Raw genomic sequence first — 27,023 nt, 5'->3', positions numbered from 1 at the left:
CATGTACAGATACTCATAATACTCTGCTGATGAAGACTTCCTTGTAATTTTTGGTCTCAGGTAATCCGCTTCGTAGGCTCACTTTCCCTTCTCTTTTGAAACAGTCAACTAGCCAATAATAAAATTAGTGATGATTGCAAACTAATTTTAATAATGCTGCCAACATCCTTGTATACTGTCAAATATGACAAAAGTTCTCCCAGCTCTTGTCTAATGCTTACAGATTTTTGTTTTTGTTTGTAACTACAAATTAATTGTCCTCTAAATGATTGATGCCCCCTTATGCATCACTCATTTTTACTGTAATAAATATATCTCAATGTTTATTCTGCTGAAAGTTGTCAACTGGCAATTGCTGACTGGCCTATAATCACTGCAGTATTGAAGACGTATATTTTCTGTTTTCTTAGTTAAACCCCACCATTCCAATCCAAAACACGGCTGAGTTGTGTGATGAACAGGAGCAGCCTTTCCTCAGTTCATCTGTACCCAGCGTGCTCAGGCAGACCGAGATCATTAGTATTTGCTTGATTCATATTTTACACATACATACCAGAAATATGTAAACACGCCAAAGCATGTATTGCTCCCTCCTCATCCTTCCCAAAGAGCTTTGACCTTAGCAACCTGAAGTGGAAAGAAGGAGCTACAAGGGGTTTTGGATCAAGCCTGTAGCAATCGTGCATTTTCTTAGATTAGTAATTCTCTTGTGTATTTTTTGTTATACCTTGTGACATTCCACTTCAGTTGTAGAGTTTGTAGTACATAAAATGAACAACCTTAGATGGCAGTATTGTTGGAACAGTGACTGTGCTTGCTACTGTGCAGTGTTAGGGAAAAAAATGATCCTAGTGAAAACTTCAAGGCTTTATTGTTAAACATATGGCAAGTCAGAACTCACCTTCTGAATGCTTTCAGGGCAGCAGTCATAACTAAAATGGGGACTTAAAAAAAAATTGGCTTCAATATTTTGAGCTCTGTTGTAACACGAACTGCAAAACCTTTCCTCAGATGTATGCTGCTGTCATAAATGTTCCTTGGGGTCAAGCAAAAACCTAAATGTAAAGCAGTCGATATGGTTCTGCTGTACGAGATTAACTGGGAAGAGGAAGCAACCATGACAGAGAGAGACCAAACAGATATTTCACTGTTAGGAATTTTACTTTAACTCAATCTTGTGAAAAAAAATGGACCTTCAGCCATGCTGCAGTCAACAAACTTACATCTTTACGAATTTAAATATTCAATATTGGTACAAGGAGAAAATTATATAATCAGATTCCTTTAATACCAGGTCTCGGACACTTAAATATTATACTCTTAGTAGACTGGTGCTTGCAAAGAGAGGGAGTTTTTCCCAGCTGCCACTCAGTTCTGCACCCAGGAGAACAAGGGAGCTCCTAGCCGCTGGTCCTGGCAGAATCAAGGTTTTCCCTATAAAATAGGGAGTAGCTCCATGATCTCAGCCCTTCCAAATTCAGAACTAAGCAGAGATGCTGTCTCTGTCAGAGGCAGATCTTGAAGAATCTGTGAAAAGAAGCATCTCCTAGCTCCTACACAGTCCTTAATTCAGCAGGAGCTGGGAGCTTCTTACCACAAACCTTCACAGAGTGAGCTGAAAACAAAGATACTGTGCATAACACCAGATCTATGAAACCTTGGACTAGCTTCTGCTATGTTCCAGGTTTAACAGAAGTTGTGAGCCCTTATGGCACGGCCGTAAGAATTAAACTTACCTCTGTGCTGGACAACTGCTTCTCTGTCTGCATGAGCTCGATAAGGGATGGGCACCCCTACTTGGCCTAGAAGCTGATAAGCTATCAGTTGTTCTCCCTTTTTTTGATACATGAGCTCCTATTGAGTTTAGACCCACACTCCAATGTCTTTTGCCCAACTCAAGCACTATATAAACCTAACTAGTACTGGTATGTATCAGAACCAGTAAATGAGGCTTTCTAAATAACGAAAATCAGAAATAAACCTGAGTTGGTACTTTAGACCCTGATCTGGATCTGAATTTTCCCAGATTTTGGAGACATATTGATCATGCAAACTCCCTGAAACCAGCAGCAATGGCAAGGAAGCTAAAGCTTTCAGCTCTCTACTGGGGTTCTGTTTTGGGGGACAGAGGAGTGCTTGTTTATTATTTGGTGTAAGACCAGCACCAAAATGGGAAAAATGGGGTAACAGCCAACAGATTAATGAGCCTAACAATAGTTCAACACTTTATTGTGAAGCAACAGGAAACTAAGACTGAAGAGTCACTGACTACGATAGGATGCCACCTCATATCAGAGATTGCGTGGTTGCCCTTAGACCAAAAATTACCTAGTCATAACAGTCTTCTGAATCTTAACACCAATGAATGTATTAAAGCAAAATTGTGTTAGATAATCACTCAATTGGAGGAACACATTGTGGCTCAGATGTGATTCCTTTATTGTACATTATCTTCTCTTTGTAAGATGGAGTAAGTGGTTAGATGTCCATAAACTTGTAGTGTCTTTTATGACTTGAGCAATTATTTTTAAAAATAAATTTCTTTGGCATGCATACTTTGGAGATGCTTCTCACAAGAGGTAAGTCAAAATCCTTACCGGACTTACTGTGCATGGGAAAGTGTGGTGAAAATGGAAAATGCAGTAATTTGCATTAATTGCTTGCTGGACTATTGTGATATTGACTGCATGATTTGCCTCTTACATGCTTGCACTGCTGTAATGATCTGAATTTAGTGCTGCATTTGTTAATATTAGACACAAATTTATCCTGACAGTTTTATAGATAGACACAGAAGTATTTAGTCTTGCAAAATATAATCATGCTCTTGCAATATTTCCCGTAGCTACAGTACATTTCGGACTGTGTATTGGAGTAGCTTAGTCCTGTCTCATCTACTCAACTGTGGTCCTCACTTGATGTAGTTCCTCTTTTCAACCTGATTATCATGCAAGAGGTGTTAATTTATACTGAATGCTCACTTACCAATTGTTTACTCAATGAGAATACTTCATCTCTTCAGAAGCTGTTCATTTTTTTCTTATTGCTGTGAATTGAGTTTGTCTTTAACACGTAGCAAATTTTTAGCATTTCATTACCAACCACTCTGACCATTTTGGGGGTGAATAGATTCAGCTTGTTTCACAAGTGAAATAATGTATCAGAAAAAATAAAAACAACAAACAACAAAATCCAACTCTTTTCAGATCCGAGATCACTTATTTGCATCCTTCAAAATGATTATCAGGTCTACTTACCTTCTTGACCAGCTACAGGACAGGTGTTTGTTATAGAAAACATTCAGTTGGCTGTAAAACTTGCTTTTCCTGTAATTCTTTCAGACTTATAAAAACAGACGCACAGATGACAAGAGCTGGGATGGTAATAAGCTTTTTTTTTTTTAATTTCACGTAGAAACATAAATCAGAATGTATCATGCCCACTGTTAACAACAGCAGAGAAGTTCCAGTGCAGTTCAGCTTATGTAACAAAATACTGTGAAATAGGAGGAAGAAATCTGCAAAGGGAAGCAATGAAAATGCAAAAGGAAGTCTTAAAATAACAGTATCTAGCTTTCTGCACCCACTTCTTACTGCACTAATCCATCATGTATCTTGTCTCCTTTTCAATCATCACATGAGTTTCATGGTGTATTAAACTAGTATTCATTATTATTCTTTTCTCTGTATTTGACTCAACTCCTTGCTGTATTGAACAGCCAACCTCCATAATAAGAACAACGTTTAGATAACTGTGAAAACTTTAAAGAACAGAAAAGATTTAATCTACATGAAGAATAGATTTCAGGAAAAAAAATGTAATTCTCTGTTGAAAATTACTTCTCTTTTTCTACAGAAACATGCATGTTGTTTTGTGGCTTTTTAGCCATTGAGCTGCCTAGGAGTGTTGCTGAAATAAATGATTACATACTTGTAAAACTTTAGGTACAATCCTCCATGTCTCTTAACATCACCAGTGAATTCATTGTTTCACAGTTTGCTCCATCTCCTGAGATGTTTAGGTTTGCCAGTTCTGTGTAGCATCTTTATGCAGGGAAACAGAAAGGCATTCCCACAACTCTGTTCTGAAGGATGAAGAATTTTCCTGTCTGCAGCATAAATGATACGGGACTTTAAGGTTATGAGAATTTCTTGTGATAGTTAATAGAAAGCAAGGGGGGGAGGAATGCAAACTCCTTTCAATATATGCAGCACACACCAGTATTTTTCATGCTAAAGTGTGTTTGCAAGAAAGGAAGCATACATGAAAAACTTATAAGCTGGTTAGTGAAAGGAGGTAGGGAAAAGCATTTCTTAAAAGAAAACTATCAGTATTTTTACCTGGTCTCTTTCTACTGTCTGCATTACAAGTTTAGCATGCTTGGCCATGCTGTTATGTGACTATAAAGTATGTAAATTGTAAGATTCCTTTAGTTTTTTCTTACATTTAAATCCACAACCATACTATACTTCTTAAAGTGCTCCTTAGATTTTCTAAATTACCTGTCCACTTTTCTCAAACTTCATCCAAATTGCTTGTCTAATTTAGGATTTTATATTGGCTAGTCCATAATAGACAACGTTAATTATTTCCTCTTTTTGTGAGGTAAGCCTACCAATTTTGCTGTTCATGTTTCATATTAAACTGTCCCATTATCAAGTCCTAAGCAATAAGGTCTTTCCTGTTCCCTAATTGTTGTTTCCATTTTTTTTCACACTATGCTTTTGGGGTAAATTATCTGAAATTAGTGTTACCTCTCACAGAATTGTATGTGTGCCATAAAATTTCTAACTCAAACAAATGTCTTAAACATTTAGCAGGAATAAATAAGCTTTGCTGTTCTTTTCCCCAGCTTGTGATGATGAATGCACAGGACTCCTTCTCAGTGACCTGGATCAGCTAAACCAGATGATCCTGAGTGTTAACATTAGTGGTCCACTGCCTGCTCCGTATAAAATGTTGCATGGTTTTGAGAACATGACACAGGAGTTAAAGGTATGTTTACAGTATTCACATACATAAATAACAGGGCTTCAGTACAACTGTACTTGAATCTGTTCAAACATACAGCCATGAGGAGGTTCAGGGAAGAAGAAAAATTCAAGATTTAATTACTTCAAACTTGCTTTGGTTGATAAATAGTTATTACAGTTTTTACTTATTTTAATAAATATTTTTATTTATTTTAATAAATAAATCTTGCAGCAGGAATTGTGTACATATATGCAAGGAATTATACTGCAGGCACAGAAAAAGTGATGTCGCATACAAATAAAATGGTGTTCATGCTGGTGGTCCATAAAGCGGTTATGTATTTTATATACTGCATGTTCCCTACCATACTTACAGGTTCTCCACTAAACTATGTAAAGCTGTCAAGATTCCTGAGAAAAGTATGTTGGATGGATGTGACACAAGAGTCAATGACAAAAGGGAGTTGCATACTGTAATGAAAAGGAAATTTTTGATGCTGCTTCTCTACAATATTTGGAAGCACTGAGATCCATTAAATACAGATTTTCACTCTCCCTCCTCTCTTCCCCAACAGCATTTGCTTTCACCTCAGCGAGCACCAGAGAGACTTCTTCAGCTAGCACAAGAAAATCTGGATACCCTGGTGACAGAAATGGATGAACTACTGACAAGAGTAAGTCTATGATCACGTTGGGGTCTATGGGTTTGGTTAAGGCTGCATAATGACAGAAATCTTCTGAATATGAATTAAACATGAATGAATAGATGAATTATAAGATGCTTCTCAGTCTCGGTGTTTGAAATGGCAGCAAGTCCTCTAACAACCTCTTTTTGTGGGCCAATACATTGAGATATATTTTCTGCAAAACTTTATAATAACGTAAGAAAACTTTATAACGCTCATACAGAGCACTCCAGAATAAGCTTATTTGGAAAAGCTGACACTAAAGGAAAGAGACTTCTTGATATAGCATTTATGAGCTTTCCCATGACTTCAGCTACAGGTTATGTTACAAACCTAATGGCAACAAAACCATGGGATTACCACACAGTTTCTCACGTCTGGAGTTTTTCTTTGGCTGGCTGAGGCTTTCGGAAACTGAACTGCCTGGTTTCCTTCCTTTTCTTCTGAACATTAGTATTGTCTCTAGTAAGGCTGTCTGCTTTCTGCATCAGCAACATCATCTCATCATATTCCCTTTCAAATCTCCTGAGTCTGACTGTCTCAAGATGGTTCTCAGCCTGTTTCTCTTTTAAGACTGCCTATTGCAATACAAGTAGCCTGGCTTCACTCAGAGTTACTTAGTGCCCAGCCATCTCAAGCACATTATAGGAAAAGTTTTGCTGTTTTGCAGTTTCATTTTCCATTTTGGGTCATCTGTTGTGTCGGCTTGTTTCTCCAGGAGCTGTAGAGCAAATGGTAGCCTAGCCTGATTCACTTATTTTAAAGAAATTTTATAGCAAGGCAATGGAATTCCTGGTTTAACAAATAACAAGTTCTCATTAAGAGTCAATGAATGAAATAATTGAAATGGGGACAATATTTAAAGGGAGAATTCAAATACATGCACAAGTTGTGTGAGTTTAGTTAAATATATGTGTTCTGTATTTCATTTATGAGGGTAGTGAGAGTCTTCTGGATTTCAATCGATGTGCTATTTACTCTTTTTATTAGGAAATTTTATTTCAATATAGACCTTATTTTGGTCAGTAAAAGACATTGTCTAAGAAAATAATATAAATTGTGCCACCTAGTGGAGAAAAAAATAAGGAAATGGACCAGCCACAATAAAAATACAGTTGTCCAAAATATATTAATACGAAGGACTAGCAAAAATGATGTCCATGAGTTGTGCTTCCCTGCATTGAAACAGCCAAATAAGGAAGACATGGATTACTGTACTGATGAATATACACCTGAGCGAATTTACCTAAACCCCATACAGTTTTAGCATCCTGTCTTAAAATTGTTCATGGCTTACAGAACTGAAATTCTCAGAGAAACTGGTTTGTTTGTGTGCATTATATTCAATTTTGAAAAAAACTATGAAAACATGGGTAGTGGGTAAGAAAGCATCTGTAGTGTGTTTGCATATGTATGCATGTATGTGTGTGTCTATACACCCACACACATGCATACACAGGTATCTATCTATACATACTCCCATTGTGAGTGTAAAGAAAGCTTGTTTTTCCACTTCTGTTTGATCTTTTACTTTTCTGCCAGGAAAAACTATGACAGTTTTAAGTCTAGGTGGATTTTTAACTCATGACAGCCCTACAAGCAGGGAAGATTATTTCTTGTATTAAGATTTCTCAATCTTAGGCTAAGACAATTTTTTTTTCCTTTGCATAGTTGCTCTTTTTAGTATCCTTTTCCAATTGCGCCCCCCCCCCCCCCCCAAAAAATAAAACAAATTTTAATCCCCCATGGAGATGACCTAAAATAATGTTGCAAATTCTGACATTCTGTAGACTAGTCTTGGAAGGAAAAATATTGAAGGTGTGATCTTAGGAGGGTTAGTGTGGTGGCCAGATTATCATCGCTTCCCTTTCTGCAGTTTTTCATTATTGCAATGAGGAAATAGCCGTACGATTTCCAGTTATCCTTACAGAGAGTTGTTAACTGGATAGCAGTTGGGTTTTTTAATTTGGGGACTGGCAACTGGTGGCAAGTCCTACCCTTCTCTTTCTATGTTTGTAAATAGGAGTAATGTCCCAAAAAGAAGAGTGACTCCTGATGTAGTGTGTTCAAATTTCCAAATGAAGATAGAGCTGGTAACCACATAACGGCTAACACTTGGAGCACATGCTACAACCATAAATAGCAAAGTTTTTCCCTGTATCTGATTTGCAGGCTCACTAAATTTTCAAAGTGAAACCAGTAGTGATGAAGAAGAAGGTTGATGAGGATTGGTGAGGAGTCTATTTCTATGAAAAAAAAAAATCTATGCATTTTAAGATAAAATATAGAAGACAATAGTATTTAGTCACTACAAAACCTTTGAGGTTTTTGCTTCCTTGTGGTCTCTTTTCAACTAGTGATCTCTTACATCAGTGCAGCACTCTTTTTTCTTTTTTTCCCATCATATTCTTTCCTTCATTCACTCTGCCATACAGAAGATCCTCACTTCTTTCTCGCACTAATTACGTTCTTACATGTTTGCATGCACATTCCCACATCTGCCACCAGAGGCAGACCTCAGACTCTTCACTTCCTTTCAGTTCACTACTTTTAGTCAAAACACCCTCTTCCCTTCTAATTAAGTACCTTCAGAGCCTTAAGAAAGACAGGGATCAGAGTCACTCCTCTTGATTGAAATGCTTCTTTTGACTTTGTAAACTTTTTCATTTCTCCCATACCACTGAATTTCTCAAGCTCAAAAATTTCTGGAAGTAGTAGCAGAGGCAACTTAGTTTGCAATAGTTGGAAGCATTTGGAGGGAGAGCCAAGAACTTCCATCTGTACAGTGAGGTCTGTGTTTACTCCTCCTTCTGTGGTCTGCAGCTCACTAGCTGGAGAAATTCCTGTAGGGCTCCCCTCCAGATGCCATCCAGAGGAGTTTCTTATGGCTTGATTAAGACCTCAGATTAAACACACAAACAAAACCAAAACAAAAATGTGTGTGTAATTTCTAATACTTGCTAATAGTCTAAGTTGCTAAGTGGCTAATAGTCTTCAGATTGGGACAAGGCCTTCCATGGAATCTTCATCACTGAGTGCACGCTGTGAACATCACCAAAGCAGGTTCACTCATCTCAGATACTTTCTTTACTAGATTTCCATGGTAGGGACCTCCTTTATGCCAAAAAGTCTTATTTGTGTCCAGACTTCTCGAAGATTCATTCCACACCCTTGCTCTGGGTCCAGTCTGCCTGACCCTTATTGCTCCCCTAGAAAGAGTTTATTGTGCCTGTTTAAACTGTTAGGAGATGCTGAAGACTGACCTTATAGAAATGGTGAACTGTAGTAAACTGAATATATAGAAAATGAGTAGGACTTTATTAACAAATGGAAACATTTAATTAGCCATGGAATGACTAGGTACAGTGTGAAGGATGTTTGCCATTTAATTTCATTTATGGAGTTAAAGCTAGACCAGACAATGAAGTGCAAGGTTATTTTTCAGCAAAGTATATTATGGCAAAATACAGAAAGCCTTCAGTGGAGCTGAATGGGATTTAAGTACTAAAGAGAACTGTCACGGAGAGGAAATGAAAACTGTTTGATGACAGATTAATGTGCACAAAAATGTAGTACATGCCATTCAGTCATAAATATTGAGAGGTTAAAGTGGCCAACTGGAATTAACATGAATGTGGAAAAAGTAATCAAAACTAAGAAAATGTGGTGGGTAGACCCTGGTTGGATGCCAGGTGCCCACCAAAGCCGCTCTATCACTCCTCTCAACTGGACAGGGGAGAGAAAATACAACAAAAGGCTCGTGGGTCGAGATAAGGACAGGGAGAGATCACTCACCAATTACCATCATGGGCAAAACACACCTGACTTGGAGAAATGAGTTTAATTTATTACCATTCAAATCAGAGTAGCATAACGAGAAATAGAACCAAATCTTAAAACACCTTCCTCCCACCCCTCCCTTCTTCCCGCGCTTAACTTTACTCCTGATTTTCTCTACCTCCTCCCCCCAAGCGGCACAGGGGGATGGGGAATGGGGGCTGCGGTCAGTCCATCACACGTTGTTTCTGCCACTCCTTCCTCCTCAGGGGGAGGACTCCTCACACTCTTCCCCTGCTCCAGCGTGGGGTCCCTCCCACAGGAGACAGTCCTCCACAAACTTCTCCAACGTGAGTCCTTCCCACGGGTTGCAGTTCTTCACGAACTGCACCAGCGTGGGTCCCTTCCACGGGGTGCAGTCCTTCAGGAACTATAGAATAATATAGAAATATTATAGAATATAATAACAATGAATGTGAAAATTCCAAGCAAATAAAACCCAAAGAATAAAAGGCTGATTGTGGAGGATTTGACAGTAAATAATAAGGTAGTTCTCAACTACAAGAAGAATGAAATGCCAAGCTGGGTTAGAGCAATGGTGCATCAAGACCATTCTGTATTTTTGCCTTTTTCCTATCCCAATTGCCTCTTACAGCTCACTGTGACAACATTTTAGTTCTATATCCAGGCAAGTAAAGAAGCTTTGTAAATCTTAGAGGGAGTAACCAATAGCATGATTAAAGCTGTGTAAATGTGAAAAGCCATGTTCTACTGATACAGGGGTGAAATAGAACCAACTCCCCCCAGTCAGTATGGGTTCTTAATTCTTCCTGTATAATTCTATTTACCTGAACCATTTTCATATAAATTACTTTCAGAGTAACTACCCTGAAGTAGGCCAAAACTGTAAGTGGTATGATAATGCCAGGGATTTAATTTCAGAAATCCAGCTGTCCTGATGTATCTTGAGGGCTTCCATCTAGAAGCTAATCAGGCAAAAATAAATGTGTTAAAGTGATACTATTTCTCTTTGACTATTATTGAAATGTGTGGGATTTTTTTTGTAACTGAGAAAACAGTTTGTACAGCTCAAGTCAGGGAAAACCTAAGCTCATTTTGAATTATTGACCTTCTAGCCATTTCCCAGAGACTGGAAATAATGTCCTGCTTTGAGACATTTCTTGGGAATGCAATCCCCAAAGAAAAAAACCTGCAGTTTTTTTGCTTTACAATACAGTTTGACAAGCTTTGTTGCTCGAAATGGTCAGCTTCTTTGTAATAAAAATGGGTCCATTTTGTAAATAGGGACTTTGAGAGCTAAGTAGAATGTCTTAAGATGATTCCTTTCCTCAGCATGTTTTTCAGGTCTGCAGCAGATGTCTGTGTTCATCCTGCTGCTGCTGCTGTGATTCAATACAATTATAAAGCATTCAGTTACACAAAGCTAAAATTTTACTGAGCACCCCAATATGTTATAAACAAACAACTTCAAGCATTAGAGCTGAAAAAAACCAACTTTTTTTCCTCTCTCTCTTTCTTGGTTTAATTAATGTATTGATTTAAAATTCTTCTTGCTTGTTGGCATGAACTGTCTCTTTGAGAACGCCTCCAGGGAGGAAGCAAAGAGGTCATGATATCTGCTGCACTTTGTCAATCGAAAAGTGCACAATTGTGAAACTATGGAAAGTATTCCCTGAAGAATCTATTAAAAGGTTCCAAACAATGTTTCTTTAAGCAAATTCAGTGAATAATTTCATCCTGCCTCCTTTTGTGTGCTGTTGCACACAACTGGGGTTTCTAAGAACCTAAAATAAAGCCTTCCAATTTCCATTTAAAGGAAAAGGTAGTAAAATTTAATTGTGTACTTGAACAGAGCATGTCATTTCCCATGCATCTGATCAATAATTCATTGATTGCCTTTTGCCTGAGGAAAGTTTTGTACATGGATTCAGCCAGTAGGAATATCGCATAGTGCAGCCTTGTCCTGTTTATTAATTATACTTTTCCTGAATTTGGATCACTAGGCTACCAAGGTGACAGCAGATGGTGAGCAAACCAGGCAGGATGCTGAGAGGACTAATGACAGAGCGAAATCTCTTGGACAGTTTGTCAAAGGCATTCTCCAAGCTGCTGAAGGTATTGGAAAAAGAAAAACATGCCAATTGTTTCTCAAGAAGACTGAAGGATGGTGGGGAAGAGGGTTTGAGAGACAATGAGGAAGAGTTTATTCACTGAGAAATGTCATGTGCTTTAAAGGTTGAGTGAAGAAACTACGGTCAACTATCTTCAGACTTTTTCCAATCTACAGATGCAGTTTATATAAAAAGTTAGTGTATTGGTAATTATGAACAAAGACTAGCAGAATATTGAGTATGTTCCTTCAGGATTTTTGCAGTTATTTGAAGAAAAGCTATTATGATGAAGTAACTAACAGGGCTTAGCTTTTGTTTATTTTCAAAGCAGTTAAAAACATGTATTGGTAAAAAAACTTGATGTAATTTTAGCACTTGGTACATTAAAACTTCATCTTAATTCCCCAAAATGACTTCAGAAATACATTACTACTTGCTGTTAATGAACATCTTCTGCTTGGAATTTGCAAGTGACTCCTAACGCTACCTAGGTAGTGGCATGGAGCCAACTCTCTCTCTTTCACAAGCTGATTCACTGCACTTACAATGCAGTAAAGACTTGTGAGCAAAAGTATTGTAGATGGCTTTGAGAAGCAAGACCTATATATTGCATGAAGCTATTAAATAAGATAATGGCTGAAAAATATGAAAATGATTGGCAATCACAGGCAAGTTTTTTACTTGAAAACTACTGATCTGTTCTTTCTTCTTCAAAACTCCCACTACAGTACTGATTGCAGTAGTTATGCTTCTGAAGGCCCATTTCATTGAAAGGGAAAGCTTCCACTTTTGTCCAAGTGCTATAAAATACGTTTTATATTGCCTTTCAAGTAACACATCCCCGTACTTGCCCTGTAGCTGAACTGAACAGCAATTTAGGATATCTTTAGGATGTGCAACTTTGACATGAAATAAATGTGGGAAAAGCAACAAGAAAAAGTAAGCAAGTTTTCAAGAATTTTTTTGAACAAAAGACCAGGTTCCTCATATTTCAAGATTAATTTGGGATGACAAGGACTAAACCAGTTTTTTGCTCCACAAAGTTTATTCCCAGTGTTTGTAACCCAAACAAAAGTTTCCTCAAGCAGGCGTAGCAATAGGAAGTACAGAGTTAGAAGACATTGAGGGGGTGAAATAAATTCATGCGGTATCTTAGAAGCAGACAAAGACTTTAAAATCAATGTGTTTGCCTAGTGGCCAAGTTAACGTTTTAAGAATAGATGAAATATAGGAGCACAGGACTGAAAGATACCTCCTGGGTTGCTGCATCCACTCCCGTGCTATCATAAACTTTCTAACCCTCATCTTCAAAGTAGTTTCCACAAACACACACAATCTGAATTGGAGGCAGTTTCAGAACTCTTCAGAACTACAAACCTTCTCACTTCTAGCTAAAAATATTCAAGTTTAGTTTATCATCATGTGTTCTTTTGCCAACCTTGTTCTTTACTTCAAATAGGTTTTTTCCTCTCCCTAGTGCTTCTCCTCCTTCCCCCACCCCCAACTATGTTCATAGAGAGGAATCATATTCCCCTTTGCCCCTTTTTTTCTAGAATAAGACACCTTAAAGCATATTCTCCCAAATCTCCTGCTCATCTTCACATAATTTCCCTTCCTCTGTTCAAAATTAGGTTCATCTTCCCTGAGCAGAGGTAACAAGCGTTGAAATGAGGTTGCTTCCGTGTCTTGCACTTCAGTAGCAGTAAAACCTGCCTATGTCAGCTCTCCTAATACATTCTGGGATAGCATTTCCTTTTTTTCACAGCTGGGTGCCATTGGAGATTCATAATATAGCTATGTTCTTCTCATTCATACCTTATATCTAACTGGCAAAGCCGTAGTTTACAGCTGAAATTTCTGTTGTTATTTAGTTCACAACCTTATATTTTCTACTATTGAATCTCATTCCAGTCTGATTATTTCAGTTTTGAAGGTCACCCAGTTCTTTCTGCATAGCATTCGAATCCTTCTCTACTGTCTTACATATTTTCCTCATAAGCGTATTTTATCAGTAGACTTCCTTTTTCCACCCCCCCTCCCCCAAATCATTAATGAAAATATTCAACTGGATTTGCTATTAGACCATCTAGTTTGACATGTGCTACCTTTAGAAAAAAAAATTAAAGCACATTAATTTATTCCACATCCTGTTTTCCACTTACTTGCAAAGCAAGTTCTCAGGCTGTGTTGGAATTCCTGTTTCTTCAAAACAGGCACTACATTTGCTTGTTCTCAGTCAAACAGTCTTCCTCCTGGATTTGCAATGTCATGCACCAGATCTTTCAAGTTTCTAGAATGGCAGTTCTCTGGCCATTCCAGCTTGAGTTCTTCAAAATATTCTTCCTCTGGTTGTGATAATTTCTATATCCTTACTTCTGATTGCCATCCTCAATTGTCTTCCTGTTCAAGATCACCATCTTTCAAAAACTGAGGATAAACTTTCACCTTATGTTGGAGCCATTCCTAGATTATTTAAAAATTTGACGACATTTTAACTGCATATTGGCTCCCATCCTTCTTTGCATCTGCTCTTTTTGATCTATGAGACATTGCTAGATTGTTTCTTAAAGACTTTATGTCCACTTATGATGTTCTGATTGAGATGACCAACCAGTTTGCAGGTATTCTTTATGCCCATTCCTTGTCCCCCATCCCTAGATTACAGATTTCTGAAAGCTTTGGATCTCTAGGAATGCAGGCCTGTATCTGTGACCCTGAGCGCCCTAGGACTTGTTGCCAGTCGGCAACAACTTTAGGAAGAAATGCCATGAAAGGATCTATTTCTTTCCATTGACTGAAGGTAATGCTTGAGAATGGCAGTGCTCAGAAGCACACGACTGTAGATCTGACAGATGCCTCTCTAAACATCAGGGAATCAAGGAATTCTTCAAACCATAAAAAGTCCTTATTACAAGTGAGAAGTTTGTAGTGATTTGTTATAACGACCATACTCTGACCTTTGATCCATTTCTACTGAACTGATTGCTGACTTTCTGAACTTCTGAGTACCCGTAACTGGTTTTCCCTCTTAACTGTGGAATTTCCCCAACTTTGCACTTCCTTGTGTTCATCTGTGTCAGTGCATCCAAATCTTTTACCACCACTGGACTCTGATAGTTTGCAGTATACTAAGACTAGAAAGTTAAGATTGTTATGAGAAGAGGAGGATGGAGGAGAAAGATAAAGCTAGGTATAAATTTTCCTGAACCTAATCAAAGCTGAGATAACACATCCATTTTCTCTTTTAAGGTAAATATTCAGGGAGGTTAAATTACTATTTATTTATTCCAGATTTTTAAAAAATTAATATATGCCTACTCCTGGCCTGAGGTAACTTAGTAATGATACATAACATAACGCACAGAAGCAATCCATGATCCATTTAAGCAAAGTGTAGTCTTTTTCCAGTCCTCACTACCCCACACATAACCACTCTTGATTAAAGATCCAAATCTCAGTTCTCACCAGCAAATCGAAGACATCATTGAATTAGAATTTTCTTCATAATTTGCTCTAAACCTCCACAATGTGTAGATGAAATAGTCATGTATTTGAATTGTGGAAGACAGATTTTAATTTTTTCAATTAAAGATTTAATTTGAAATATTCAGAAGTACCCATGCGACCAGGAACTCTGCTATTTTGGAGAAATCAGTTACTTGGGAGCCCTGTGCCTATGGAAAGGCAGCAGTACTTCTTAAAATTGAAGATGGAACTGATTGTCGTAAATGACCTAGTTGCTTCTGAAAGTGTATATTCTAATATGTTGTGGTGTGCTGTGGCAGAAAGATTTTAGTCAGTCCTTGAATATGATACCATGTGTACAGCTTTATCAGTTAGCAATAATTCAGCTATTCCAAACACATAATACATTTACAGTGTACCATCATATATTCCAACCTTCATACCCTTCTTTTCCATGTCTGGGTATCTGCTTCTAAACACATGAGCGGGTTTAGACATCTGTGGGTGTCTTTCACTCCTCTTCTCTCTCCTTTTTTTTCTGACATTTCCTAATCATTTGTTCTTCCTAGCACTGTTAAGTCTGAATGCTAAAAATGACATATTTTGAAGTTCTCCAAAAGTAATTTAAATCTAATTTTCATTGCTTGTACTGCCCTGCTCCTTAATTCTACGAGCAATATACCAGATTATTTTCTGCTGTTTCGAAGGTTCAGTGCAAATTCTTACTTTCAGGGGGAGGAGGAGGGGAGCAATATATTTCTTTTACTGGATATAAAGACCTTTTCATTTTAATTATTGTGCTTAAAAGTGAGCTATAATAAAAGGTTTGATGAAACATATAACATTTTCTCATTTGTTACTGATCATTGGATTAACCATCCTTTATATTTCACAGCAGGAATAACCAGTGCAAGTTGCATTCCACTTGCTGATAGACTTGATGGGCAGACGCTTAAAGCCTCTCTGTTGTTTTTATTTACTAACTCCCTACATAAATATTTTTTGCCCCCCTGCAGCTGCAAATGAAGATGCTATAAAACTGAATGAGACACTCAGAACCCAAGATGAGACCTTGGAGAAGAGTCTTCCAGAACTGCAGACTGAGGCTGACAGAATGATTGCAGAGTTGAGAAGTAGAGTGCTGAATATGCAAGAAAGAATAGCTCAAGATGAGTTAAAGTGAGTAGACAGACCGCAGTCTTCAACCTCCCAGTGATAATATCTGACTCTTGTAAATGTGATTGTCATCTTTTCCAACCAAGTTTTCAAGCTGGGGCTTACAGAAATATGAAGAAAAGTCTAATATTTCATATCTGTTAATGTAGCATTTGCATTTTTGGAAATGCTTACATATGTGGAAAGCAATCCCTAGGAAATTACTTCTCTGCTCCACAGGTACCAGCAACATTTCTAATCGAATTCTAAGTAATCTTTCTCAGTTTTTTTTAGCTTCTGCTTCAGACCTGATAAATGGCTTTTGTACTAAAAAGCTTGTCTAGAAGCTTGGGTTTTTTTCTGGAAAACTAATTGGTCTAATAAAAATATTATCTGTTTGCGAAGTTTGTCCAGTAGTGTAGACATTCAAAAGGATGTATTTTGCCATATATAGAATAGTGTAGATCAGAATATTCCAACTCTGTGGCACAGTTCAGAAGCCCAAGGTTTGGTTATTTAGCTATCTGTAAAAATAAAAACTACACATGTATATATAATTATATTGGCAGCTCTTTATAAAGCATTTTGCAAAATGCTGAAAACTTACCTGGTCCAGAAAAATACTTGGCTTGAAGTTAAAATTCTGGTATTCTGTTACTTCTGTATCAGTCAGACCATGCATATTTCTAGAGCTAGGCTTTGCTTAGCACTTCACCAGAGCAAACAACTAGCAGGTAGTCCAGCTGAGCAGCTACGTGGTCCATTGAAGTTGTGATGGCTCAGAAAGCTGTCTAGGATAGAGGTATTCAGGCCTGAAAATGTCAGTTATCAGGTGCGTGCATACTGTAAGGAGATGTAAATAGAATACAAGATTAGCTAAGAATTCCAAGCAGTATAGAATCAGATTTGCACTGCCTATCTCACACTTTATAAACCGGATCATTTTCTGAAAATCCTACCAGTACAGTATTTCTTCCCATAATTCTGATGGTTCCGCTTTCTGTTCTCTTGAGAAAGGATATATTGCAAACTTATTTTTCAGCAATATTTTATTGCTTTTTCTTCTGATTCCACTGAGCCTCTTCTATCCCTTCTCAACTCATACATAGAAATAAACCAGGAAAAAGTAGGGATGAGAAAAATTTAGCCAGACTTTTAAAAATGCTGCCTGCAATTTTAGGGCAGACTGGGGGGAGGCCTTTCAAACAAGCTGTTCTTAGTCCTCAAATGCTACAGCCAACATGAAACTGTCAGACTAGCATGAAATCAGTTCCTACTCTAGCCCAATAGCTAGAGTAGGAAATGCAGTAGGGCTTTTTTGAGGGAAAGAACTTCGCTCCCTCTTACCATTCTTCCTGAAATGTGCAAATGAGTATTTTTGTTTTCTGATAAAGAAATACATTTTATACTAAGAAATACATGAATATACTCACTGATTTCAGTCAAAGTTGTTTGGTTTCTCTTAAGGATAGGATTACCTCTTTATAGGCAGTCATTGAGATCCAAGAAATTTTGGCAGTGAACTCAACAGAAGGAAAATTAGTCACTGTGGATTACAGGGTGGGGAGGAAAAGTCCCTAGATAATGTTTTCTGAAACTCTTTTATAAAGTACTGCCTCTTAAAGAAAAATGTCTTAAAACTGCTTAAATAATGTAGTAAGATAGTGGATAGGATACGTTCTGCAAGGAAAAAGGATGAAGAAAAATTAATCATTCTTAAAAGCATGTGTGTGCGCATGCATGTGTGTGGATCACTATGCTCACATGTATTCTTACAGACTTACTTAGAAAGACTTACTTTTGAATAGCTCTGCAAGTCTCATGATCACTTTGAAGTAGTTAATCATATTTACTCTTTGGTGAGATGTCTTTTGGCAGTGATTGTATTCTGCTTTCAGAATTTCATCCAAGAACAGAATGACAAGAATCAGTGGATTCTTCTTACCTCTCCTATGTTTTCAGTGAATTCTCAAAAGTTAAATGAAGAAGACAAATGAAGTAAAGTCTTCTTGCTTTCATATGTGGCAAAACTTCTCTTACATGTGCAGCTTTTTCCCTCATTTATTTTCCTTCAAACTTTTCAAATCAAATCTGTAATTTGATTGCCTTAGTGTACTGAAATGGCACATTAGTCAATAATTTCTCTCTAAAAAGAGCATGTTAAAAATACACCAGTTTCTGTCCTAAACCACCCTGATTTTCATACTTATGAAATAAATCTTTCAATATTTTATAACATTCCTACACATTTTCTCGGATGCCACTGAGTTGCTATCAAGGGATGCTGTGAGCCAGAATTCTATCTTTCTATTTAGTATTCTGAATATCTTTATTTTTGTGTGACTTTTTCTTCCATAAATTTGTCTGATGGCTTTTGAGTCACTGTGAACTTCTATCATCCAGTTTCCTGTAAGAATGAATTGCATAACTCAGCCACACAGTGTTTGAAGATATGCCTCCTGTGTTTTGACATTGCTTCCTGATATTTTCATTTTTGTACGTGGAGAGACATTGGACAGTTGATCACCTTATGCTGCTCATGATGTTATAGTCCTCATTTCTTCTCCAGATAGGACAATTCTAACATATTTAGACTCCTATATATATACAGTTTATTTTTTTTTTAACCATTTTGTCATCAGTTTCTAATCTTTCTTTTGTTCCCTTGTACTGATTTTGAGGATCCAGACCATACAGCATTCCAGGTGTTAGGCCAGACCTGTGATTGTTTCTTCTAACACTTCAAGCATTTTGTATAGTTTTGTTCTTTTTCTAGGAAGATATCCAGTGAAAGCACAGCTTAAATGTACAAGATAGTATTTCAAGAAATGTGGTGCAGTCCAGTCACACAGAAGTTCTGGTACATAAGGCAAGGAATTACATGGGGCAGATTTATTGCCTTGTACTTCATTAAAAAGAGCAGAGGGAAAAAGGCACAACAGGTAGATATGAAAGTGTTATCTTTAGAGCGCCAATGAGGAGTTTTGAGGTAGACTACTGGACAGACAGGTAGTTTGGACTGTGCTATGAGGCAAGGGCATAAAAAGGAAGTCCGTCTGTCTTGTACTGTTCCTCCAGTACTGCAGAGTCATAAGGGTGTCAAAATTTGCTGGAAGTGTAAGACAGTAGCTGCTTATACAAAGAACAATGGAGGAGGTATGGGAGAAATTCTGAATTCCTTTCTACACTTCTTCTGTGACAGGGTGTCAATACTGGGATTTAATTTTTGATTAAATATTTTGTCCTCAGAAGTTGCAAATTCACAACTTGAATAATTTTTTTCATCAAAACCAAAGGCAGGGCAGATGGGGGAAAAAAGATCCATCTCAGAAAATCCCAAAGCTAAGGTAACAATTTGGCTTTCCTTGGCTCCAGTTCAGATCCTTCATCTAAATTATGCCCAGTGGCAGCGTATCTTTTCCACCTCTCAGATATTTTTTTTGCATGCATTTATTTATGTGTTTATTTTTAGAAGGTTTCTAATGGAACTGACTATAGGCAGGCCAAACTGCAGTGTTTTTCAGAAAATACAATTCTTGTTTTCCACACAGCTTCTTCAGACACTTTGCCATAATGAGACAAGAAGAAAAACTTAACCTGTTCTATGTGGAAGTGCGATAGATTTCTTCTGTGGGTATTATCTATCCTACAGATTCCTGTTTACTTAGGATTTTTTGTTATCTCTAAAGCATCATTTTGGAAGTGCCTCTTTTTTTGTCCTTTTTTTTTTTTTTTTTTGCTGTCCTTGTTGTATCATTGCATTAATGCAGTGGTGTTGCATAACATGTTACAGATTCAATGGCCTGGTATCATGAGGCAGACAAATGACGGTCCTTTAAAACTCAGTGCAGCAACTCTCTGATGATCAAGAAATATTGCATCCCCTGCCAAAAGCAGGCACTTGTGAACTTTCTATTTCTGTGTTGCCGAAGTCCATTAAAAATATCCCAGAATTTATTTTAGATAAGCAGAATTCTTTGGCTACTGGAAGTCATAAATCCAAGGATCCTGGGGGTTGTTTATTTCGCAGGAAAGTATTTATGAGTTTTGACTGTCTAAAGCAGTTTTTCTGCTCCAAGACAGCTTGAAATCAGGCATATCTACATAGCCCCCTCAGTTCAAGGTAGGAAACCACTTTGTGTCACATTAATGTGAATGAAGGAAATCTTTTTGACAAGTTGAAATGTTTCAGAAAACCTCGTTTTACTAGTCAGATCTCAAGAACGGCAACTTACCAAAAAAAAAAAAAAAAAAAGGACAAAACAGTCTTCAATGGAGAGTATTTGAATATTTTGTACTTCATAAATAGGACCTTAGTGGCATTTAAAAACCTCTTTAAGAAAGGGCTTAAGAACAACTGTCATTTCACTTTATTAAGCATGCGTTCTCTTGAAAGTTACTTTGAGATTTAATTTAGAAGTCTATTTCATTTGCATGTTATTAAGAACATTCAGATTATTCGGTGTAGGAAATATGAATTCAATGCCTTCATGGGTGGTGATGTATTGCAGGAATGCAGAAGATCTTTTGGACAAAGTGAAGAAATTATTTGGTGAGCCCAGTGAAAAAAATGAGGATCTCAAAAATGAGGTCCGGGACAAGCTAGCAAACTACCTCAGCAAAGTTGATGATGCTCGAGATCTGCTAAGAGAAGCTACAAGTAAAATTAGGGAGGCTGGTCGTTTATCTGCAGTCAACCAAAAAAATATGACCATGGTAGAGGTGAGTGCTGACAAGTTGTATCCTTGATTACTTGGAGTCTGATCAAAGTTTGAAACTTTGCATGATTTAATCTTGAAACAAAAATATAAGAAAACCAAAAATATTATTAAAATATAACTATATCTGATGTAATTAAAAGGAAACATGTTCCTCAAAATGAGGAAATGCATTGGCTTTTAAAAGTAGAATTACTCTACAGCTTTATCAAAATAATATCATCTGCTTTTAAACACTGAGTGGAGGGTGCATTGGATTTATTATTCTGGGGGAGATTAAATTCATCCCAGTATAAATAGTCATGTAAAATTCAAATCCTATGCTCAAGATTTAAATAGGAGTTCAGTTAAAATCTCTGCTGTCATATATTTGCTCCTAGAAAACTTACACTTTCATCTCCCTCTCCAGCCCCTGGGAAGAAGACTGAAGGGGGTACGTGGATATTACAGAGTAATAAATCAAACTCTATCCTCTGTAGTTAGTAGCTGTTATAAATTATCTCCCTCATAGCAGAGGGGTCTGCTTGTGATTTAATTTAAATTGCAGAGACTTAAAGAGCTTATTATACTGTACATTAACAAGCATTTAACCAAGACATAAAGAGCAGAGACAACCTAATGAAGATAAATGTTTCAACTCTGTTTGTATCTCGATGAGCTTTCACCTCATGTACAATGATGAGGTTAGAGTTCCGAGACCTCAGTTCTCAGCAGAGATTTGTGGGCTTGATTGAATTAAGGAAATATAGTGCTGTAAAGAAGTTAGGTGATCTCTGTTCTGTGCATTTTCTTCCCAAAGGTGGATGGATAAAGGTTGGAGAAATTACCTGCTATCTCAGTTTTTAAAATATTCTCTGCATCACAGTATCAGAGTGCCTGAAGGCATCCTTTCCAGCAGTCCTGCCCACCTGCTTGTTTTGAGGAATTTTTTTGCTTTATTTTGACCCTGGTTTGACCAAGAAGCCATCACAGCACTCTTAATGCTAGACTGCCATGGTCTCCTATCAAACTAATCTGTGATCTGTGACTCAATGGATCTTGCACAGGAAATTGCCAGTTCTTTATTCAGAAGTCCATCCTTACTACACAATATGCACTATTTTTGCTAGTTGGAAAATCAGGAATCCTAAGGTTGCTCCAAACCATCATCTTTTATTTTACATTCAGTAGTTAATGAATAATAGTAGTTAAGGACGTAAATAGGAAAGCAGCAGAATATTTTGATAAATTTTGCCTTCATAGCCAGAGAAAGTAATTGTCAAAATGAGGAACTTGCACATCTGGGTAAAGATTAGGATTTCTAAGTTCTTTCTGATTCATTTTGCAAGAGTACTACAGTCAGTTACCTCTGTTATAGAGCAACAAAAAACCTACCATGTGGGAGGGGGATACAAAGCTGGGGACAGGAGGGGAAGGAAAAGGTATCTTACATTATAGGTGCTTTATTGTTGTCATTGTCTTTGCTCTGAAAGCTCAGAAAATTCCAGAAGTGGCATTGTGGCACAGTGACAAAATGCAGTCTTGTATTGGGATGTTGGTATTTGAACTGGCATCCTCATTCTAGTAAACAACTCATATTTTTCTTTGTGTGAACACATCCTATAGAAAAAGAAGCAAGCTGTAGAAGATGGCAGACAAGATGTTGAAAAAAGCCTGCAGGAAGGGAATGATGTCCTTAATGAAGCCAACAAACTTGCAAATGAAATCAGCTTAGCTGTAGAGGTGAGTGTTTTATCATCCTTATCTGAGAATTAGTACAACGAAGTATCATTATGGAAGCAAAATAGATAATTAAAGTAACACCTGATTTTTCTTTTTATTTATCAATGTTGTAATATTTGAATTGGAAGAAATCATTTTTCCATTGCTGTATGGCAGAAAAGCTAATCTGGTCTATAAAAATTATTAACTTTGAGATTTGAGTGATTCATTGGATTACATAAAGAGCTAGCTCATAATTTTTCATGGACTCTGCCTTCTTTTATAAATATGGTATTCTGATTGCGGTACTGACTTTATCTTTAGAACTGCAGATGCAGCAGACCCAGACCCATTCACAATCTCACTGCGACTCTGTGATCTAGATGTAGATTTATCTGCACAAAAACTGTGTGTGCATATCAGAAGGAAACTTCAGAAATAATTTGTTGCCTGTGGCAACAATTTTAAGTCTAGATAGATCAGGGAGAGGAGAGGATTGCACTCTCATTTTACATAATGTTTTTGAAAATTCTGCCTTAAAAGTTTCATCAACAGAGTTTGAGATCAGTGCCCTAGCTACAAAAAAAAAAAACAAAACAAAACTTGAAATATCATTGGTTCTGGAAATATTTCCATCTTGCATTGAAAATTGTTATAATGAATGGAAAATGCCTTTTGGAGAAATGGGAAAGGAAACACTTTGAGATGGCTTATTGGAACAGGAATGGCAGCCTTCAAAACATATCATTCTTACTAAGATACTTTAATAAGCAAAAATACCTTGGAGTCACTCAAAGGGTCCTGAAACATGAAACTTCTGTCATTGGTTAGTTATTGTGGAGCACAACAACAATTTAGTATAACTATGTATGCATCTACATTTAGGAAAGAAATCCAAATCAGAGTTCATAAGCTTTTAAACTGTGCAGTTCCTTAATTGTAACATAAAACCTTCTACTAAGCTCAAGAGAGGCAAGTAGCTCTTGGAATATTGTTTTGTCTCCTCTCTGCTCTCCAGTCCAGCCATTCCTTTATTCTTTCCATATTAGTTCCCTGAAGTCTTAATGCATGGGTAAGTTGTGAGGTAGTACCTCACAAGTTAAAAAAAAATCTATAAAGGGCTACAGAGTGCTTGCATTCAGCTGCTTAAAGGCCTTTCTTTTGTCATCTTCAGTACGTAGAAGGCATTGCAGATAAGATACAGCCAATGTCTGATCAGCTGAAGGATAAAATAGATGACTTATCACAAGAAATTCATGACAGGATGCTTCCAGAAAAGGTGTTGCAAGCTGAGAACCATGCAGCCCAGCTGAATGAATCATCTGCAATACTGGATGGGTAAGGCAGCCATTCATTGGTAATGATAAAATCATGAAGCAGGTTTGTAAAATTGCTTGACAGAAATTGAAGGGCATTCTTCTTAGACTTCAACATCTGTCACTGGGAAGATACAAATAACCAGTGTTCTATATGAGAATACAACTATCCAGTTGGTTAATTTGTGTGTGTCCTCTTGTAAACCATTTCATACATCTTGTGATGATTGTAGACTTGCATTAACTGCAAACAGTGCCTTCAGATGCACTCATAACACAGTTTAACTTATCATATGCTTACTGCTATGTTGATGTGAAAAAAATTGAACTTTGTCTTACAGAGCCCACTATGTGTTTTCATAAACATTTGTTAAAAATAAGCAGTGTTCTTGTTTAAGATGACCATTTTGGTAGGAGACCCTTATCGTGGTGCTAACTTGTTTACTGTCAGAAATCACCCATAGTGACGGATAGTAATCCCTCTAGTGGTTTCAAAACACTTGCCCAAAATGAGTAGGTGTCATGGGCCAAAATGCTTAAACCTAAGTACAGAAACTTCAGTTTCTGTTTACCACTATCACATTCCTAAATATAAGTGAGAATTGCAATGCCCTTGGTGTATATGACCACAGCCCTTTCAGAAGAATGATACTTTATAACTCATCATGAATATAGTTTCCTGGAAAGAATAGAAGGTAACGGGGGTTTTTTTGTTTTGTTTTGGCTTTGTTGGGGTTTTGGGGAGGGAAGAGGGGGAGTGTCCTTTGTTTTACTGTGGTTTTCGCCTTTAAAAAAGCAAGCCATAAATAGTAAGCATAATTTGCAACAGTAATACTCAGAAATAGATCATGGATATTCTGACTCTTAGACCTGTCCCCAGCATAGCTTCAGACTTTTATTTTCTCAAAAGCACTGCATGAGTAAAAAAGAGAGATTATTTTTTTTTACATCAACAATACGCTCCTTTTTTGCTGCTTACGTCTTTTAGATCTACCTGAAGACTTTAATATCCCAAAGATTTGTGAGCAGACACTTAACACATTTTTTTTCTTGCCAGCATCTGTAATTTTGAGGAAAAGGCACAGAATTATCTCTGATAAAATGTCTGATACTTGTAAAATTACTGGCTTCACATACAGTGTAGTCACACTACTCTAGATATTCAGTCTTATGTTTTGAGGAGTGCATAAAATAATGATAGCTGTGATTTCCTGAGGAAAAAGGATTCGAAGGGCACTGTTTAGAAAAACGTTGCTTTTGTAAACGGTATGTGCGCTGTCTGATTAGGACACGTCAGTTTTGTGGTGCACCTCGGTGCCTAAAGTAGGTGACTAGTGTCACATCCAACCAGAGTACTGAATTTGGATATAAATATCCAAATATATGGAAAGTTGGCATGGAGGAACTAAGTAGAGAAAATGTAGACAGAAGAGTATTTTGCCCTCTTAATGAAATGTTGGCAAGACATATTTTGAGACAGAGGTTTTTAACTGTGCTAAATAGACGTTTTTATGGGTGCATGCATGTGCTTCTGTCTTAATGCAGGTTGACAGCTTGGCCTTAAGGAGCTTAGGGTAGTGTTCAAAGTTGCATTCACTGTGGTATAACAGTACTATGTATACTTCTGTCTGATCCAGATATCAACCTCAGTTTCTCAAGATACACAATAAAAAATGCAGAATCAAAGACGTTAAAAATGACATCTAAAAGCAAATTGTTTGAAATTAAAATTTCTAATGTCATCAGATAGATGCGTAATTTCAAATTACAAAGAAATACCAAGGTGCTCTGTAATCCTGCATCAGGATAAAGCTGTTTGTTTACTTCTTGCACTGACATTAAACAGTCATACTTTACAGGAATATGCAGTCTCTGTCTTAGGAATTCAAAAATGTATCTGTCTTCACAACTGGCACTTGGGTGTCTTTCAGTTAATACTAAATTTGCTGAAAAATACCATTTCGTCTTACAGGAGAAATTGAGGGAGACTCCTTTCTCTCCAATCACCTCCTAAGGCTTCAAATAGTATATTGATTGATGGTGAGGATGTTCTCTTGAGAGTTAGAACATGGAAAAGTTCATTAATTTAACCTGGAAAAAATTGTTATTTTTCCTGTATACAAGGAGATATTAGTATAGGCTTCTCCCTTATGGCTAATCGCCTGCTCATGAGTAAACGTCACTGATATTTGGCAAATTCAGTTCAGTTCCCCCCTAACCAGAAGGGACTTGAACTGTACTTCTAAGCAGTACTTGAGCCACGAGCTAGATAGCTATTCTGGGCTGTGCATTTCTCTAATGGAGCATCACAAAAACTTACTATAGCCTAATGAGCTCCATCTGTAGTTGAGGAAGGAGATATGCTTTTCCAGGAGTGATGCAGAGGCAGCTCAGTCATGCTGGTTCTGCAGTGGTCTAAAGGGAATCTCTCTCCCTCTATTAACTACATGTGGAGTCCAGAGAGTATACCTTCCATCCCCTTTGTCTTTCCTGTTGCATTTTGTAGAAATCATTAAATACTCACTGAAGCGAGGACTGGAGCCCAGCTGTCCCAGTTCCCCAGAGAATAGATTAATTACCAGGTTAGAGAATGAATTTCTCTTTCTTCCACACACACTGTCTCAATGACTAAGTATTTTATACAAGCTGGAACAGGTCCAGCAGGAGTAATCCCTGCCTCCCTTATATTGTCATACACCTTGACGGCTAGAGCATTTCCCAGAGAGGCAAAAAAACAAGTTCAAAAAATATTTGAATATATCATACAGAGAGAGTGCAAGAAAAGTGATTTCTCCAGCCTGCTGGCTAGAAATTCCCCTGCAAGAGGGTTAGCTGAGCTCCAGTCCCTGCACCAGGAAATATTATTTGTTTATAATTACCTTTTAATCTAGTTATTAGAATGGAGTATTTCATGTAAATGGAACATCCCATTCAATGTGAAGCATTATTGCTTATGTTTTTCATTTTGATCAGCAAAATTAACATTTAGGATTTGGTTTAGACAGTGAGATCTCCTCCAAACCTGGCGTTTCTGTGTTTGGCAGCCAGACCAAGAAATCAGTTGTTCAGAGAGTCTACTTTAAAACATGCCTGTGATGAT

At 37.3% G+C, this 27,023-nt stretch overlaps 1 protein-coding gene across 1 annotated transcript in view; it reads left to right on the top strand.

The window, feature by feature from the left end:
• LAMA2 (laminin subunit alpha 2) overlaps positions 1-27,023 on the top strand; it is a 382,277-nt gene that overhangs the window by 282,417 nt on the left and 72,837 nt on the right. The window contains exons 33-39 of the mRNA XM_050893952.1: positions 4,853-4,995; positions 5,549-5,647; positions 11,461-11,572; positions 16,050-16,212; positions 20,700-20,910; positions 22,512-22,628; positions 23,782-23,945. Of these exons, the coding sequence (XP_050749909.1) occupies positions 4,853-4,995; positions 5,549-5,647; positions 11,461-11,572; positions 16,050-16,212; positions 20,700-20,910; positions 22,512-22,628; positions 23,782-23,945 (1,009 nt within the window). The remainder of the gene's footprint in view (positions 1-4,852; positions 4,996-5,548; positions 5,648-11,460; positions 11,573-16,049; positions 16,213-20,699; positions 20,911-22,511; positions 22,629-23,781; positions 23,946-27,023) is intronic.

This window comes from Gymnogyps californianus, chromosome 3 (genome assembly GCF_018139145.2).
Source record: "Gymnogyps californianus isolate 813 chromosome 3, ASM1813914v2, whole genome shotgun sequence".
Classification (NCBI taxonomy): domain Eukaryota; kingdom Metazoa; phylum Chordata; class Aves; order Accipitriformes; family Cathartidae; genus Gymnogyps; species Gymnogyps californianus.
Note: the sequence above shows the minus strand (reverse complement) of the source record. Positions and strands in the feature narration are given on the sequence as shown.